General features: G+C 35.1%; 1 protein-coding gene across 4 annotated transcripts; it reads right to left on the bottom strand.

Annotated features, from left to right (window-relative positions):
* LOC107643895 (protein NUCLEAR FUSION DEFECTIVE 4) lies at positions 1,106–6,926 on the bottom strand. 4 transcript variants are annotated; one of them, XR_002363422.1, is made up of 4 exons: positions 6,285–6,926; positions 4,670–5,893; positions 2,655–2,767; positions 1,106–1,281 (listed from the first exon to the last, which is right to left on the bottom strand). XR_002363422.1 is itself a non-coding variant. In XM_021124321.1 (3 exons), exons 1-2 carry the CDS (start codon positions 6,777–6,779, stop codon positions 4,706–4,708), a joined length of 1,683 nt encoding a protein of 560 aa, XP_020979980.1. In that variant the 5' UTR covers positions 6,780–6,926; the 3' UTR covers positions 1,106–1,281; positions 4,670–4,705. The 4 variants fall into 4 exon arrangements, 3 of the variants coding, with proteins under 3 accessions (XP_020979980.1, XP_020979979.1, XP_016203130.1); XM_021124321.1 differs by lacking the exon at positions 2,655–2,767; XM_021124320.1 differs by lacking the exon at positions 1,106–1,281 and having other exon boundaries at positions 2,522–2,767.

Here is a 14,230-nt window from a genome sequence, read left to right as displayed (position 1 = left end):
ATGAACAGTATCAACCAAATGAGAACTGGGAAGCCAGACCTCGAAGGTTCTTCCCTAGAGAGTTTCCTCATTTTTCGAACAATTCGAATTTTCGTATGTTGAACAATTTTTAGTACGTATACTGTATAGTTTCCCTTGCATTTGTTGCACATGAAGATTACCAAGACAATTCAAATAAAGCCTCTAGATGAATGTAAGAATATAAAAATAAAATTGAAAACAAATCATTTCCAAAATACATAGAAAAACAAAAGAAAAGATTACTTGAGAGAATTACAATTTAAAATTAGTTGTAGTCATCATATATAGCAAATGTATAAATTCATTCAGATGTCATTTTTAGAATTAAAAAATATCTCATTAATGGAAAAAGGAAAAAAGAAAATTCAAATGCATCTCTCATTACTTGAACATAGAACTGCTTCAAGAAATTTTATAACTTTCATTCAAACATGTCAATATTCGCAGCAAACTAAATCTCACTTGATTTTTTCTTGCCTAATACTCTGCATTTTCCATGTAAAAAATAGAACTTAATCATAAACTGCATTTTTCAAATAAAAAAGAACTAGTGAGAACAACGTCCTTACTACCAGCTGGCCTTATATAATATGTGCATGGTGCAATTCGCCATTAATATGAAAATTTTGCTCATCAATATTAAGGGCTTGTTTGGGTGAGCTTTTACGAAAAGATCTTTTTTGAGTTATCTTTTTTTAAAAAATCTTATAGAAAAGTAAAAGTAATTTTATGTTTGAATATCTCATGTAAAAAAGTATTTTTATCTATCAAGTATGTTTGGGTATAACAATATAAAAGTACTTTTTTGTTTATTTATTACATGAAAAACATCTTTTTTTAAAGAAAAAAGATCTTTTAAAAAAAGATATAAATTACAGCTTCTCAAAAAAGATCTTTTTTTATTTTACTAGTGCTTTTACTTTTACTACTAGAAATTTGCCAAACACGTTAAAAAAATAAAAAAAGATCTTTTTTATTGAAAAAAGATCTTTTTTTAACAAAATAATGGCGCCCAAACATGCACTAACAATAGCAACAAAAATCTTTCCCCACTCTGTTATGTTGGCTCAAACCGCTCAATAGATTGGACAACATTTTCTTTTATCATATTTAAAACATTAACATATAAATCTCTTTTAATAGTTTCACCAGTAGTTTCTCTACTTCAAGCCATTGGAATACCTTCTATATTATCTACTCTCTTGTTATTGGATACGAAGACACCACTGCTGTTCTCATTGTCAATCTCTTCAGCCACTCCTAAGTAACATGGTCATAAGAGATAGTTCAATTGAATGAAGTGAACAGAAAAAGCTCAAATCACAACACATAATACCTCTCGGGAGTGGAATGCACCTAGTCTATGATTAAAGGGGCGCCTTCATAACATTGTTACTGATATTTATTATTGTTGTATTTTTTGTAGTATCAATATGGTGAAATATCATGATATCATATTATTTTTCTCAGAAAATTGTGTTATAGGAGCAGGAAAATATAATTATCCTTGCAAAATTTACAAAGCAAGTACGGTGCACGCAGAAATTCAAATTTGGTCCAGCCATCCTATATTCTTGCATACTCTGATACTCATATTAGATCCCTAAAGCCCCACCAGAAATGTATTGCATCAAGAAAGCCTAGTGTAGAAGATGTCCACCTATGGATCTTGAAGAGCTCAATTAAGAAAACTAGTGTTCATTTTCAACTCTTGAATTCTCGGAAACCGAAGACAATGGCCTTCTAGTATCATTGACAAGAGTGCCATACTATTTCTTATCAACACTAATAGAACTGAAATGATCAAATGCTTAACAACCTAACAGAAGCAAAATTGAAAAATAACATAAACAAGAAGCAAATTCCAGCACAATTCAGAACACTAGGCTGCATTTGGAAGGGAGACTTAGACTAAATTAAGTCTCTATATTATGTTTGGTGTAAAGTGTACAACACTGAGTTATGTCTTAGTATCCTATTTGGTTCAAGATAAATATAGAGATGAAATAAGTATATTTACTAAAATACTCTTAACTACTAAAAAAATATCAAAATTTCAGTCTTCGTTCCTAAAAATTTTAGTCCGTTGTATCCCCACTTTCTGGAGGTAATGAAGGGACTGAAATTTTGTATCCAGCGATTGAAATTTTAGTTCTAATTTCTGGTTACCAAACACAATACTAAGTAGTAGTCCCAGTCTCTGAAAACAAAACACTACCTAAATGCGCTCCAAAGTGAACCTTATGAAAGTAATGCCCGAGGTATCTAGTATGGATCTAATTGCATAGTTGCACACAGCAGTGACAGCACTAATACACTACTTCATGGGTGTATATCCCACAAAGAATGTTTAAATTCAAATAGCTCTTTTTTAATCTATTATGATACTTATGTTTCATTTACATTGAGAGGCAACAACGCCAATCGAAGAACAGAACTCTCCCACCTCACTGGCTACAAGTTTCAAAATATCAGCCAACAAAAACTTACTGAATCAAAATTCACAGCACCAAGCAAACGGACACTTTTTCATGATTATTAAGAAGATGCTTCTTTAGCTGCAGTTCATTGACGACAACTAATTATCTTTACTTCACATTCACTAAGATAATTCATATGGCAAAGAAATGTACCTTGATAGCAACAGAGGTGACTCCCTTATCAACACAAAAATATGTTCCTGACCTAGGGGCATTAAGCTCTGAGAACTTCCTCATAATTTCAACAGATTTATCTCATGGTTCCACTGGAAAAGCAACCAAAATATTTAAATGGAAGCGATATGTTAACAAGTCACCAAATTGAACTCAAAACTATCACAAAATCAGAACATAGTGGGAAGGTGGTAAAATTGATTTTGGTAATTTTGAAGCCTAACTCTCAAGTCTCGAAAGCAATTCTTGCCTCCAAAACTGATTTTAATAATTAATTGAACTGAAAATTCTTCACTTACTGCCACAATCATTTTTAGAGGAACCATCGAACATAAGTTTGTCAACTCTAAATCAATTTTGTCAGAATTAATTTTACCTAAAATAAATTTTACAACTAATACAAGTAATTTGAAAAAAAAAAAGTAAGTCTTATACACATCTCCACAAACGTAAAAAGGATGTGCAGCAGACAAAATTTAACTTCCCTAAGTTCTGCCAGATTCAAAAGCCAAAAAGCATTGAAATTTGACAAAAGAAAAAAAATAGAAATAAAAACAAGATTTGACTTGAAAAATCAAAATCCATTTCACGCCTCACAAAATGAGTGCTAATAATTATCTTAAAATAATAATAAGAAGAAATAAAAGAAATTTCAAAATTATGTTAGAACTTAACAGAGAGGATTTTCGCAAATAGGATCAGGATGCAACTAAACACAACAAATAACTACAACACTTTACACCACAGGTCCAGAACCAAAGCTAGAACTGGGATTGTCAAGGGGAGAGAAAGGAAAAGGGTTTGTACTGTAAAGTTCAAAATTTAACACTACAAGCCTTCCCTTCCAGTCAAAACCTTAACTTGCAAAGAAACACTAAGGAGTTAGGAACCATTAGAGAAAGAAAATAACCAGTTCGCAGATAGTAGGCGATTTGTGTCATGCATCAGTCAAAATAATGGCCTCCACTAGTCGAAATATGAGAGGCAAGCAATACATAGATGACACACTGATGGATATTATTGCATATTGACCGAGACTGGGAGTGGCTTAGGGAACAAGACACTCACTCAGTGAAGGCCAGAGGGAGTAGATACATGAAATCTACATAGGAAGAGAGATTATTTCCAATATGTGTGATTTTTGGGTCACAGTAGCAAAAATAGCACTATTGAATGAACGAGATGCATGCTTCATCACCAAACAGAAAATCCAGTTGGTTAACAATTCTTCTTTTTTTTTTTTTTGGATTAAAGACATTGCCACATGAACTGCTTTTGTTACAAGAAGGGCAATTGAACTTGGTATCTAATTTGATCAGCAAGCACAATGCTGCATAAGCTGTTGGCAATCAAGACCTTATAAGTAAGTAATCCAGAACATTTGAGAAGTAATTAGACTTAAAAGACAAGAGATGTAAACTCTAATTCCAGCTTAATAAACCCACTCACTTGCTTCATGACCAAATACATATACACCAATAATTAACAATGGTAAAGAGCCAAGCAACACAGAAATAAAATTTAGTATTTGATTTTGTGTAATTTCTCTATTTTAAGCATGCTCCTCTTTTGAGTTCATCTTGAGTTTAATATATCACAAGACTGAAGTACTCGAGTCATCTTGATTTTCCTTTCCTACATTACTTCTTTTCTTCATCTTTCCATAATTTTTATATTTTTCAGTTTGCTCTGTAAACTTCTGGTTGTAAAATCTTAAGCATCATTTTAAGCTGATGGCCAACTTTTACCAATTGAGGAAGAAAGGAACAAAAATTAATTTCTTCAAAGAATTGAGATGCTCATACTAAAAGATGAATTGATACAGAATGTAACTGAAAGAACAGCAAACTACATCATTTTTCTTATTCCTTCCGACACAAAATAGTAAACTACATAACACAATCCAGCCACACAAAGAACTTCTGGAAAGTTGCAAATCCAACATTTCTGCAAAATAAATCAGAGAATACGAGAACGGTTTCCTCAGGCATTACCTTGTGATGAAATGATACCACCTGAATTCCTTGTCATCACACAGAATGTTTTAATCTTCTGAGCACAACTAGCTTATAGAAATTTCGTGTCCGGAAGTATAATGCGAGACCAGCCAAAAATGCGACAAACGATACAGCTGCCAGGATAAAAAACGATGACATGAAGCAATGTATTCCAAAGCATGAGTTAGCTTCTTTATCGGCTTCCTTGTCGTAAATATATCCGACAACTTTCACAGAAAGTAAATAAGATCCAAGCGGACTTGCAGCAGCAATAGTGTTGAAAATGGTACCCATATGCCTTACACCGAAAATCTCAGAAGTGATAGTAGGCATCAAGGACCAATGTGCACCATAGCAGATTCCCACCAAGACAGGACCCAAATACAGGTTTCCAGGGAAACCAACAGCTATAATGACATGGCCGAAAATCATCGTCCCCAGAGTTGCTGCCATCAACAAGGGCCTCGGCCAACCTTTTCGATGCATGATATAATCAGATACATAACCACCTCCAAAACGGCCAAGAAAGTTCCACATACTCCACAAGGACACCATATTATTAATCTCAATTGTACTATAGCCAAGAGATTCGCCTATTTGGCTCATGTTATTTATCATTGCCAGCCCTGAGCCTAACCCTGATATCATGGTTAAAAACAACATCCAAAAATCAATCGTGCACATAGCTTGCAAGAGGTTCATTTCTTGTTCATGGGTCAACATGTCATCTGAATTCAATTGTAGCTGCCCTGCATCACTAGGCAGCTCTTGGTATTCCGATTGATCCCCTGATGGAGAATAACTAGACGACACGATTAGCTTTTGGCTGTCCGTTGAAGGGGGCCTCTCAAACGAGAAGGTTTGCGCGAAGCTTCGTGACTCCTCCCATTGAGCTTTGATGGCAATGCCGTAGGGGAGTGCTAGTAGAACCATTAGGATTACAAATGTTAACATGCGCGCCCAAGTTGATAAGCTGGTGAAGTTTTGTAAAATAATTATGAACATGAGATAGGCAACAATAATCACAGTGACCACTGAGAAACCGTTCAAATGCTTCTTGTAATTGCTGTCGCGCACTTCATAGATCCTCACCAAAAACATTAGCAGTACACATATGAATGCAGGCAAGCAAGCAAGCATCAGAAGGTATGTGGCCGGGTCGCCATCACAAAATGTGTGATACAGCTGAATTAGGATTGCTCCACTGAGTCCAAGGAAGCCCTGATCAATAATGAAATGCATACCACATTATTAAACAGCAAACATTAAGGATGTTCTGGAATCATCAAAACTCCATTTTGATTTGTAAAAGGTTTTTGAAAAACAATGTGGGTCAAAATATTTATGATAATCATTCACCGGATTATCATGTTAAAGCATTTATTGGTCTGAAGGTTTATGGATTCTTACTTCCTCACATCATAGACAAATTCACTAAAGAGAAGTATTATCCAATAAGAAATGAGTTAATGTAATAACCATATAAGTAAAACCTACTTATTAGTAAGAGACTCACTATTTAACTACTTTTGCCGCTTGATTCATTTCTGTTATTTTCAGTTAACATTCTTTAAATAAAAGATGATTTGAATTTTGGTAACACAAAATGTACCTTCATAATGCCCACAATGGTACCACTATATTCAGGGAAATTACGCAAGCCAGTGACAACATTAGTGGTATTCAAGAACGTCTGGCCGTTAGCTCCAAGCCACGCAAAGAAGCACATAACCCAAACCGGCGGCGTCCCAATGAGCCCAACAACAGCGGCCCACATGAACATGAACCCCACGAACACCTGGACCGCCCCGGCCGCCAGCACCACCCAGGGACCACCCAATGAGGCCCACTTCGACTTTGCCGACAAGCACTCCACGCCACCGCTCCGGTAGGGAGTGACGGCGGTGTAAAGGAGGCCGGAGAGGATGCCGAAGTTGGCGCCGATGTCCTTGAACACCGAAACGGTATCAAGCGTGGATTGGTCGTAGCCTTGCGAGGACTTGAGCACTGGGGAGTAGATGCTGAAGGTGTACGATGCACCGCAGCTCCACTGGATCATTATAGCTGCGGCTGCACCGGTCCACCGATTTAACAACCACTCCGCCATCGGATTTGTCGTTCCTTCGGTACGGTTTTTTGTGGTTCCTTAATTTCCACGACGATGGTGGTGGTGGTTCTTTCCAGTTTGCGGTTGCGTGTTCATATTATATAGAGATCCTTCTCGCAGTTGAAAAATATGGAGTTAATGACGAAAAGAAAGTGTTTGTTATTATCCGCATGGGGATAATGGATTATTAGTTTATTATTAGTTTATTATTACTGTTATTTCTATTATTAGTTGTGGATTTAAAAAGTTGCAGCAGGAAATGATTGTTAATTTATTAATTAATTATTAGTGATGTGGGATTTCGGTATGGGTCACTCTTACGGCCGTCAAACGTGTAAGTTCGGTCCATTTAGGTCTGGCCTGTTAAACCCATTTTATTTATGGGTCATAATTTTTTAGTTTGGACTGTTTATAATTAGTCCGATGAATTAAAAGGGTCAATTCGTTTATCTTTTTATTTTATTTTTTGAAAAATATTTTAACAAAAAATATTATTTTTAGGTCAAAAATCTTTAAAAAATAATATTTTTTAATTGATGGGTTGAATTTTGGGTCGAGTCAAGAGAAATATCGGCTAAAAGTGTTACTTTTTTGAAAAAAAAATAATAAACGGGTCACCTGTTTAGCCCGGACTAGCCCATTTAACCGATTATTTATTTCGGGTTAATCGGGCTCAGTCCGTTTAGCCCGAAATTTAAACGGGCTTAATTTTAGAGGCAAAGTCTGTCCATTTAAATGGGTAAACGGGTTAGCCCGATGAGTTTAGCCCATTTTAACGGCCCTAGTCATTCTAAGAATCTCGCACTAATATTTTATTAATATTAAAATATAAAATAATATTTTAATCATTTCTAATGTCTTTTTTTAATTATATAAAAATATTTAAAATATTTTTGTTTTAATATATAATAATATATATTATTTCTAAACTCATTTCAAGAATACATGTTAAAAATAATGTTGAACACGCTGACACGTGATGGCATTTAGGTGTGTCTAAGTGTGTCCAGAGAAAAAATTTTTATTTTTTATTAAGACACAGTTGGATACAGTAGACACACGTCTCAAACGAATGTCGATGAGTGTCGTGTCCGAGATATGTTCGACACACTGATACGGCAACTCAACGAAGTGTCCATGCTTTATAGCTCACATGATGTTATGTACTTGGTAGAAACTTAGGTGTACTCAACTTCACGTGAAGTTGATAGTTGAGAGTCGTTAGATAAAAATTAGTCAAATCAGTCAAATCATTTAATGGCTCTCAACTATCAACTTCCAATGAAGTTGACTGCACCTAAGTTTTCACCTATGTACTTGTGGTTCCAATTTTTTTGACATGAAAATTGGAAACTCGAAAGACTTTCTTTTTAGTTTTCCTTTTTCTTTTGTTTTTTTAGGGATGGTAATTCTCCTGACAGAGTGGGTATTCGCGGGATTTATCCGTCGAAGAGTAAATTTGGAGAGCATTTTCTCTCCACGGGAGATGGGAACGGGTATCCGTGTAATAAACGGGGCGGGACAGGGATAGAGGTACCTATCCCGTAGGTACTCATTTAATATCTATAAATATAAAATGATAAAATTAACCTTGTATATTAGTTAAAACCTAAAACTAATTCACAATTTCACACCGTCACTTAACTCACTTCATTCTATCGTTCTCTCACAGGAGCCTCTCTCTCTCTCTCTCACTCACAATCTCACTAGTCACCACCTCCTTTAGTCCTTCTTCCTTCTCACTGCATCACCGACATTCTTCCTCTTAACTCCTCACATCGTCATCCTTTACTTTCTTCCGTCACTGCCGCCGCTCACTCTCTTCCTCTCATTGTGTCGCTCGCTGCTCACAGCTTCGTCGTCGCCTCCGCCTCTGCTCTACGCGACGCCTCACGACATCAATGACAATTCTACTCCAACAACGCCTCTTCAACACAACGCTTCAGCTCCACGACGCCTCTGCTCCGTGACGAAGCCTCAGATCTGCGACGTCGATGACAACTGTTATCCAACGTCGCCTTTGCTCAATGAAGACGATGACGATTCTGCTCCATAGCTGGTTTCTGTTGATTGATGAAATTGGTTTTAATATATATTTTGATTTTTTATTGATGAAATTGGGTTTAGGGTTTAATTTATGGGTTTAGGATTATGGTTTTGATTCTGTTAGTTGATAAATTTGAGTTCAGAGTTAGATTCTATTGCTGTAAAATTTGATTTAGGATTTAGATTTGTAAAATTGGGATATATATTGAATTTATTTTAAACTGTTTTTGAAATTTTTATGGATTCTGTTTTTCTTTCCCTTCAAACCTATGAATATTTGCGGATATCCAAAAATCCGGTGGGTTACCAGGTCCCCGTTACTCGACAAAGTATTCGTGCTTTATAGATGTTCGTGAGTTCAAAGGGTCGGCTGGTGACAAAGTGCTTGGGGTGTAGATGGGAACCTGAACGTGAACTTTTGACGGGAAGAACTGTGTGCGTGATTTGTTGATTGGTCGGCGGATGGGGCCACCTGCAAGGACACTCTGATGCCAAAGTAAGTGTCCATACAATAAGGCGGCTAGATTAGGATTATGGTAACGTACCTGAGGAGAGGGGTAGGTCCCTCTCCTTTATTTCCATTGTCAAGTGAGCCCCCTCACTTGGACCTAGCCCTTTAGAAACTTCTGCCAGCAGTCTAGATCCCATTTCAAGAGGTCGTGTCTCGTCGTATGACTGGGTTGTGGATCCGTTTGGTAGACCTTCGGTACTTATTACGCTGGACCAAAACAATAAATAAACACGTATTTTGAATATACTACATCTAATATATGAAAATAATTTAAATATTGATTCGGGTGGGTTTTGTGAAAAATAGATTAAGTGAAAAATAATAGTTAAGATGAGAGATTAGGGGTAAGTAAACTTGTGAGGAAGACACTTCTATTAATGGCAAATAAGCAATACAAGAACTAATAATGAGGAAGTAGAGGTGGAGAACAAGTGTTGAGACCTCCACTAATGTCACAAGAGGATGAATGAGCTTCGTTTAAAGTGGACAGGGGCTGGTTAATGGTTGTCGAGTGTTCGGGTGGAACACCAGAACGCCAGTTTTTACTCGTGAAGGTGGTGAATGAAATGAAGAACAATGAAAGAAAATTTGGGTAGAGGAAAAGATGAATTTTTTAGCTTCTTAGCTTCAGAAGTCAGAAAGGTCTGTGAAGAAGAAGATGAAGGTGAAAGTGAAAAGTGAGAGTCTGGTTGAAGGTGAAGGTGAAAAGTGAAGTCTGGCTGAAGGTGAAGGTGAAAAGTGAAGTGAAGGATTATTTACAGAGGTGGCTTGAGGTCCTTTTTGTAGTGTAAAACCATGATGAAGAGGACACCCCTTGACCAATGGTTTTAGTCTGACATTTGGCTTACTGCTGTTTCTAAAATATCTTTAGGTACTCCTGTCACCTCAAGTCTTGTCAACTGAAAAGGTAGGAAGTTGATTCCCACACATTAAACTAAAGCTCCTGACATGTGACATTAGTAAAGGGACATCTAGTTTGGTTTTCTTTCAACTAGATGACACCTTTACACTCTAAATTCAACCAATCCACTTCCACCAATATAGTTCCCACTGAAGAGAAATTCAACTCCTCAAAGTGTTCTTTTGGGTTCCATCCTTTTAATTAGCCCAATACCTTTAGGAGGAACTTAACTCTTTTTTGACCATGTTTGTAGGTCATTATAAAAATTAATTATGTACAAAAAAGATTTATATTTTTAGTACACAATCATAAGCCCCCATGCAGTCTTTGAGGGTACAAAGTATTCCCTCAAGCTGCATTAAACTTTTTTGTACTCAACACAACAAGAATAATTAAAAAATTTTTTTTGGTTAACATATCAACTCTAAAGAATCAAATCTCCCCTCTTTTATTTATTTTTTTGTCATAATGAGATATGTATTTGTAAATATTATGATATTCAAATATAAATATTTCTGTATAATATGAATATAATTATGTACTCATAAAAAAATGAATAAAAGAATGTTATTGTGCAAATATTTTAAATATTAATAAAATAAATAAATAAATAAGATTAGTAAATAAATATATTCATAATTTATTTGTATGAAAAAAGAGGGATGATTTGATTTAATATAATAATTTAATATATAAAGAAATAAGAAGGGGAGAAATTCTTACCCTTTTAATTGGACGCGTTTTAAATTTGAGTACCTGAATTTGGAGACACACATAAGGAGAGAAAACACCTGGAAGGGTAGGGGAGAGGTGTTCCTCATCATCTCTGCTAGGACATTTTTTACACAACGCAGTATCATCACTGCTATCACCACCACCATCCAAATCCTCTGTCTTCTTCAACAATTGGGAGTTTTTCTTAGGGCAAAGGACACTCCCACATTCAACTTTGCTCTGTCTTTTTACTTTGTCTTCTTACTTGGTAAGACTCTTTTTCTTCTTTTCTTGTTTTTGTCTTAACCCCTCTCAGCCCCATGTATATTGGGTTGCTAATTTTGGAATTAGCTATAGAGATTCTTTGATAAAGATCTTTCACCTTACAACTTTAGATGTTATATCCTCATTTGTATACGTTTCCAATGAAATCACAAATAAAAAAAAAGAAATTAAATTAAAATTATGAGCAATGTTCGTTTTTTTTTGGTGACTTGAGCAATGTTCGTTTGTAACCATAAATAGATATTTAAAAATAAAAATAATTTATTTTAATTATTTTTTTTTTGCAGGAAGAGTGTATGATTTTAAGAAAAGCAGTAGCCATTTTTTTCTGCCTTTTTTTAGGCCAAACAAAAGGAAGGTACCCATAACTTTCTTGCCCTATTTATGCTCGACTCTTTTTAGGAGTTTGGAGGGTGGGACACTTCACTTTTTTGAAACAGTTCCAAAAAAGAAAAAAGAAAGGTACCCATAACTTTCTTGCCTTATTTATGCTCGACTCTTTTTAGGAGCTTGGAGGGTGGGACACTTCATTTTTTTGGAACTATTTTATACTGCAAATTTCTTAAGATGCATCACTCACATTTTTTGAGTGTATGATTGCTAAAGCAGTTTTCTTTCTCATGTATTGCAGGATGCTTGCAGAATAATATAACATAAACATTGGTTCTTGATAAAGAAGCCTTTTGGAATTAAAATTCTAACTTCTAAAATTGAAATTAGGCATAGTATTGTTTAACGTACTTGAAATTGATGGGCCGATGGTTGTTCCATGATCCGGGTCCAGCAAGATGCGGTGTCCGTTGGGGTGTACCTCAGAAACAATGTAAGGACCCTCCCATTTGGGAGCCCATTTTTGCAAAGACATCTTCCTTATTACTGCGTCTACTGATTTTTAGTACCAGATCTCCCTCTAGGAACACCCTGGGCCGAATGTGCTTGTCATAAGCTGATGTCAGTCTCCGGTGATATTCTTCCATCTTGCTTCCCACAACTTCTCTTTTTCCTTCCAACTCTTGCAACTCAGCTTCACGATCCCTTGACTTTTAGAATATGCGTCAACTCCCTACAAGTAACTGGGGTGTTCTCGTCTTCCTCCATATTCTCCAGATTCGCGAACAGAAGTGGTGAGGGGGTTCTATACCTCGTTTGATCTCTAGCCATCACGTCGAAATATTCCTCCCCAGTGGAGTTGCCAGATGATTCGGGTGGGTTTCGTGAAAAATAGATTAAGTGAAAAATAATAGTTAAGATGAGAGATTAGGGGTAAGTAAACTTGTGAGGAAGACACTTCTATTAATGACAAATAAGCAATACAAGAACTAATAATGAGGAAGTAGAGGTGGAGAACAAATGTTGAGACCTCCACTAATGTCACAAGAGGATGAATGAGCTTCGTTTAAAGTGGATAGGGGCTGGTTAATGGTTGTCGAGTGTTCGGGTGGAACACCAGAATGCCAGTTTTTACTCGTGAAGGTGGTGAATGAAATGAAGAACAATGAAAGAAAATTTGGGTAGAGGAAAAGATAGATTTTTTAGCTTCTTAGCTTCAGAAGTCAGAAAGGTCTGTGAAGAAGAAGATGAAGGTGAAGGTGAAAAGTGAAGTCTGGTTGAAGGTGAAGGTGAAAAGTAAAGTCTGGTTGAAGGTGAAGGTAAAAAGTGAAGTCTGGTTGAAGGTGAAGGTGAAAAGTGAAGTGAAGGATTATTTACAGAGGTGGCTTGAGGTCCTTTTTGTAGTGTAAAACCATGATGAAGAGGACACCCCTTGGTCAATGGTTTTAGTCTGACATTTGGCTTACTGCTGTTTCCAAAATATCTTTAGGTACTCCTGTCACCTCAAGTCTTGTCAACTGAAAAAGTAGGAAGTTGATTCCCACACGTTAAACTAAAGCTCCTGACATGTGACATTAGTGAAGGAACATCTAGTTTGGTTTTCTTTCAACTAGATGACACATTTACACTCCAAATCCAACCAATCCACTTCCACCAATATAGTTTCCACTGAAGAAAAATTCAACTCCTCAATGTGTTCTTTTGGGTTTCATCCTTTTAGTCTAATATCTTTAGGAGGAACTTAACTCTTTTTTGACTATGTTTGTAGGTCATTATAAAAATTAATTATGTACAAAAAAATATTTATATTTTTAGTACACAATCAAATATATTAATTTTATTTCGAAAAAATACCTGAAATTAATATAGTTTGTACTAAGATGTAAGACACTCTTTTAAGTAAAATTCTGACTTATTCACGAAAAGAGTGAAATTGTGTGATGTCTTCGAAAAAATAATAGTGTAAATACATAAGAATAAATCTCAAATCCTTTATTGAGTCTGTATATTCAAACTATTTGGACAAAATAAGAATAGAAAAATTTTTGGGTGTCAGTAACTTTTATTTTTTGTAGCCAACACATAACTATAAAAAAAATAATTTTTTATTATTAAATATAATTTTACACCATTAAAAATATTATTAATAACCAATTAATAATTATAAAACACATAAATTACTGACCCTAATATTCTTTATAAAAATAAATCTCAAATACACTCGAAATTAAATTTATGTCAAATTGAGCCCATTTCGATTACTCTGCATCGAAATGTGTTTGTGTGGGTCTTACAAATTGACAAGGGAGTGGGGTATGTGATTTAGAATAAATACATAAGTAAAATAGTTTTAATTTGATATAAAAAAATGAATATACATTATTTGGTTATCTAAAAGAGTATTTTATTGTAGAAAGAGAATAAGTACATTAAAATAAATATTTGTATTCTCTTTTGATTTCTTTTATATATTCAAACAAATTTGATTTATTAGGTATATCTTATACAAGTAAATCGAATTAAGAAATTTAACTCAAATTCTAAAAATAATGCAATGTATTTTCTATTCTAATAAGTTGAATAGTAAATTGAATTGGTTTAATTCGATTTATTTGAATACATGGTAAATTCGATTTACATGTAAATGTTTAAATTGAGTTTATT

Source organism: Arachis ipaensis, chromosome B05 (assembly GCF_000816755.2).
Source record: "Arachis ipaensis cultivar K30076 chromosome B05, Araip1.1, whole genome shotgun sequence".
Lineage (NCBI taxonomy): Eukaryota > Viridiplantae > Streptophyta > Magnoliopsida > Fabales > Fabaceae > Arachis > Arachis ipaensis.
Note: the sequence above shows the minus strand (reverse complement) of the source record. Positions and strands in the feature narration are given on the sequence as shown.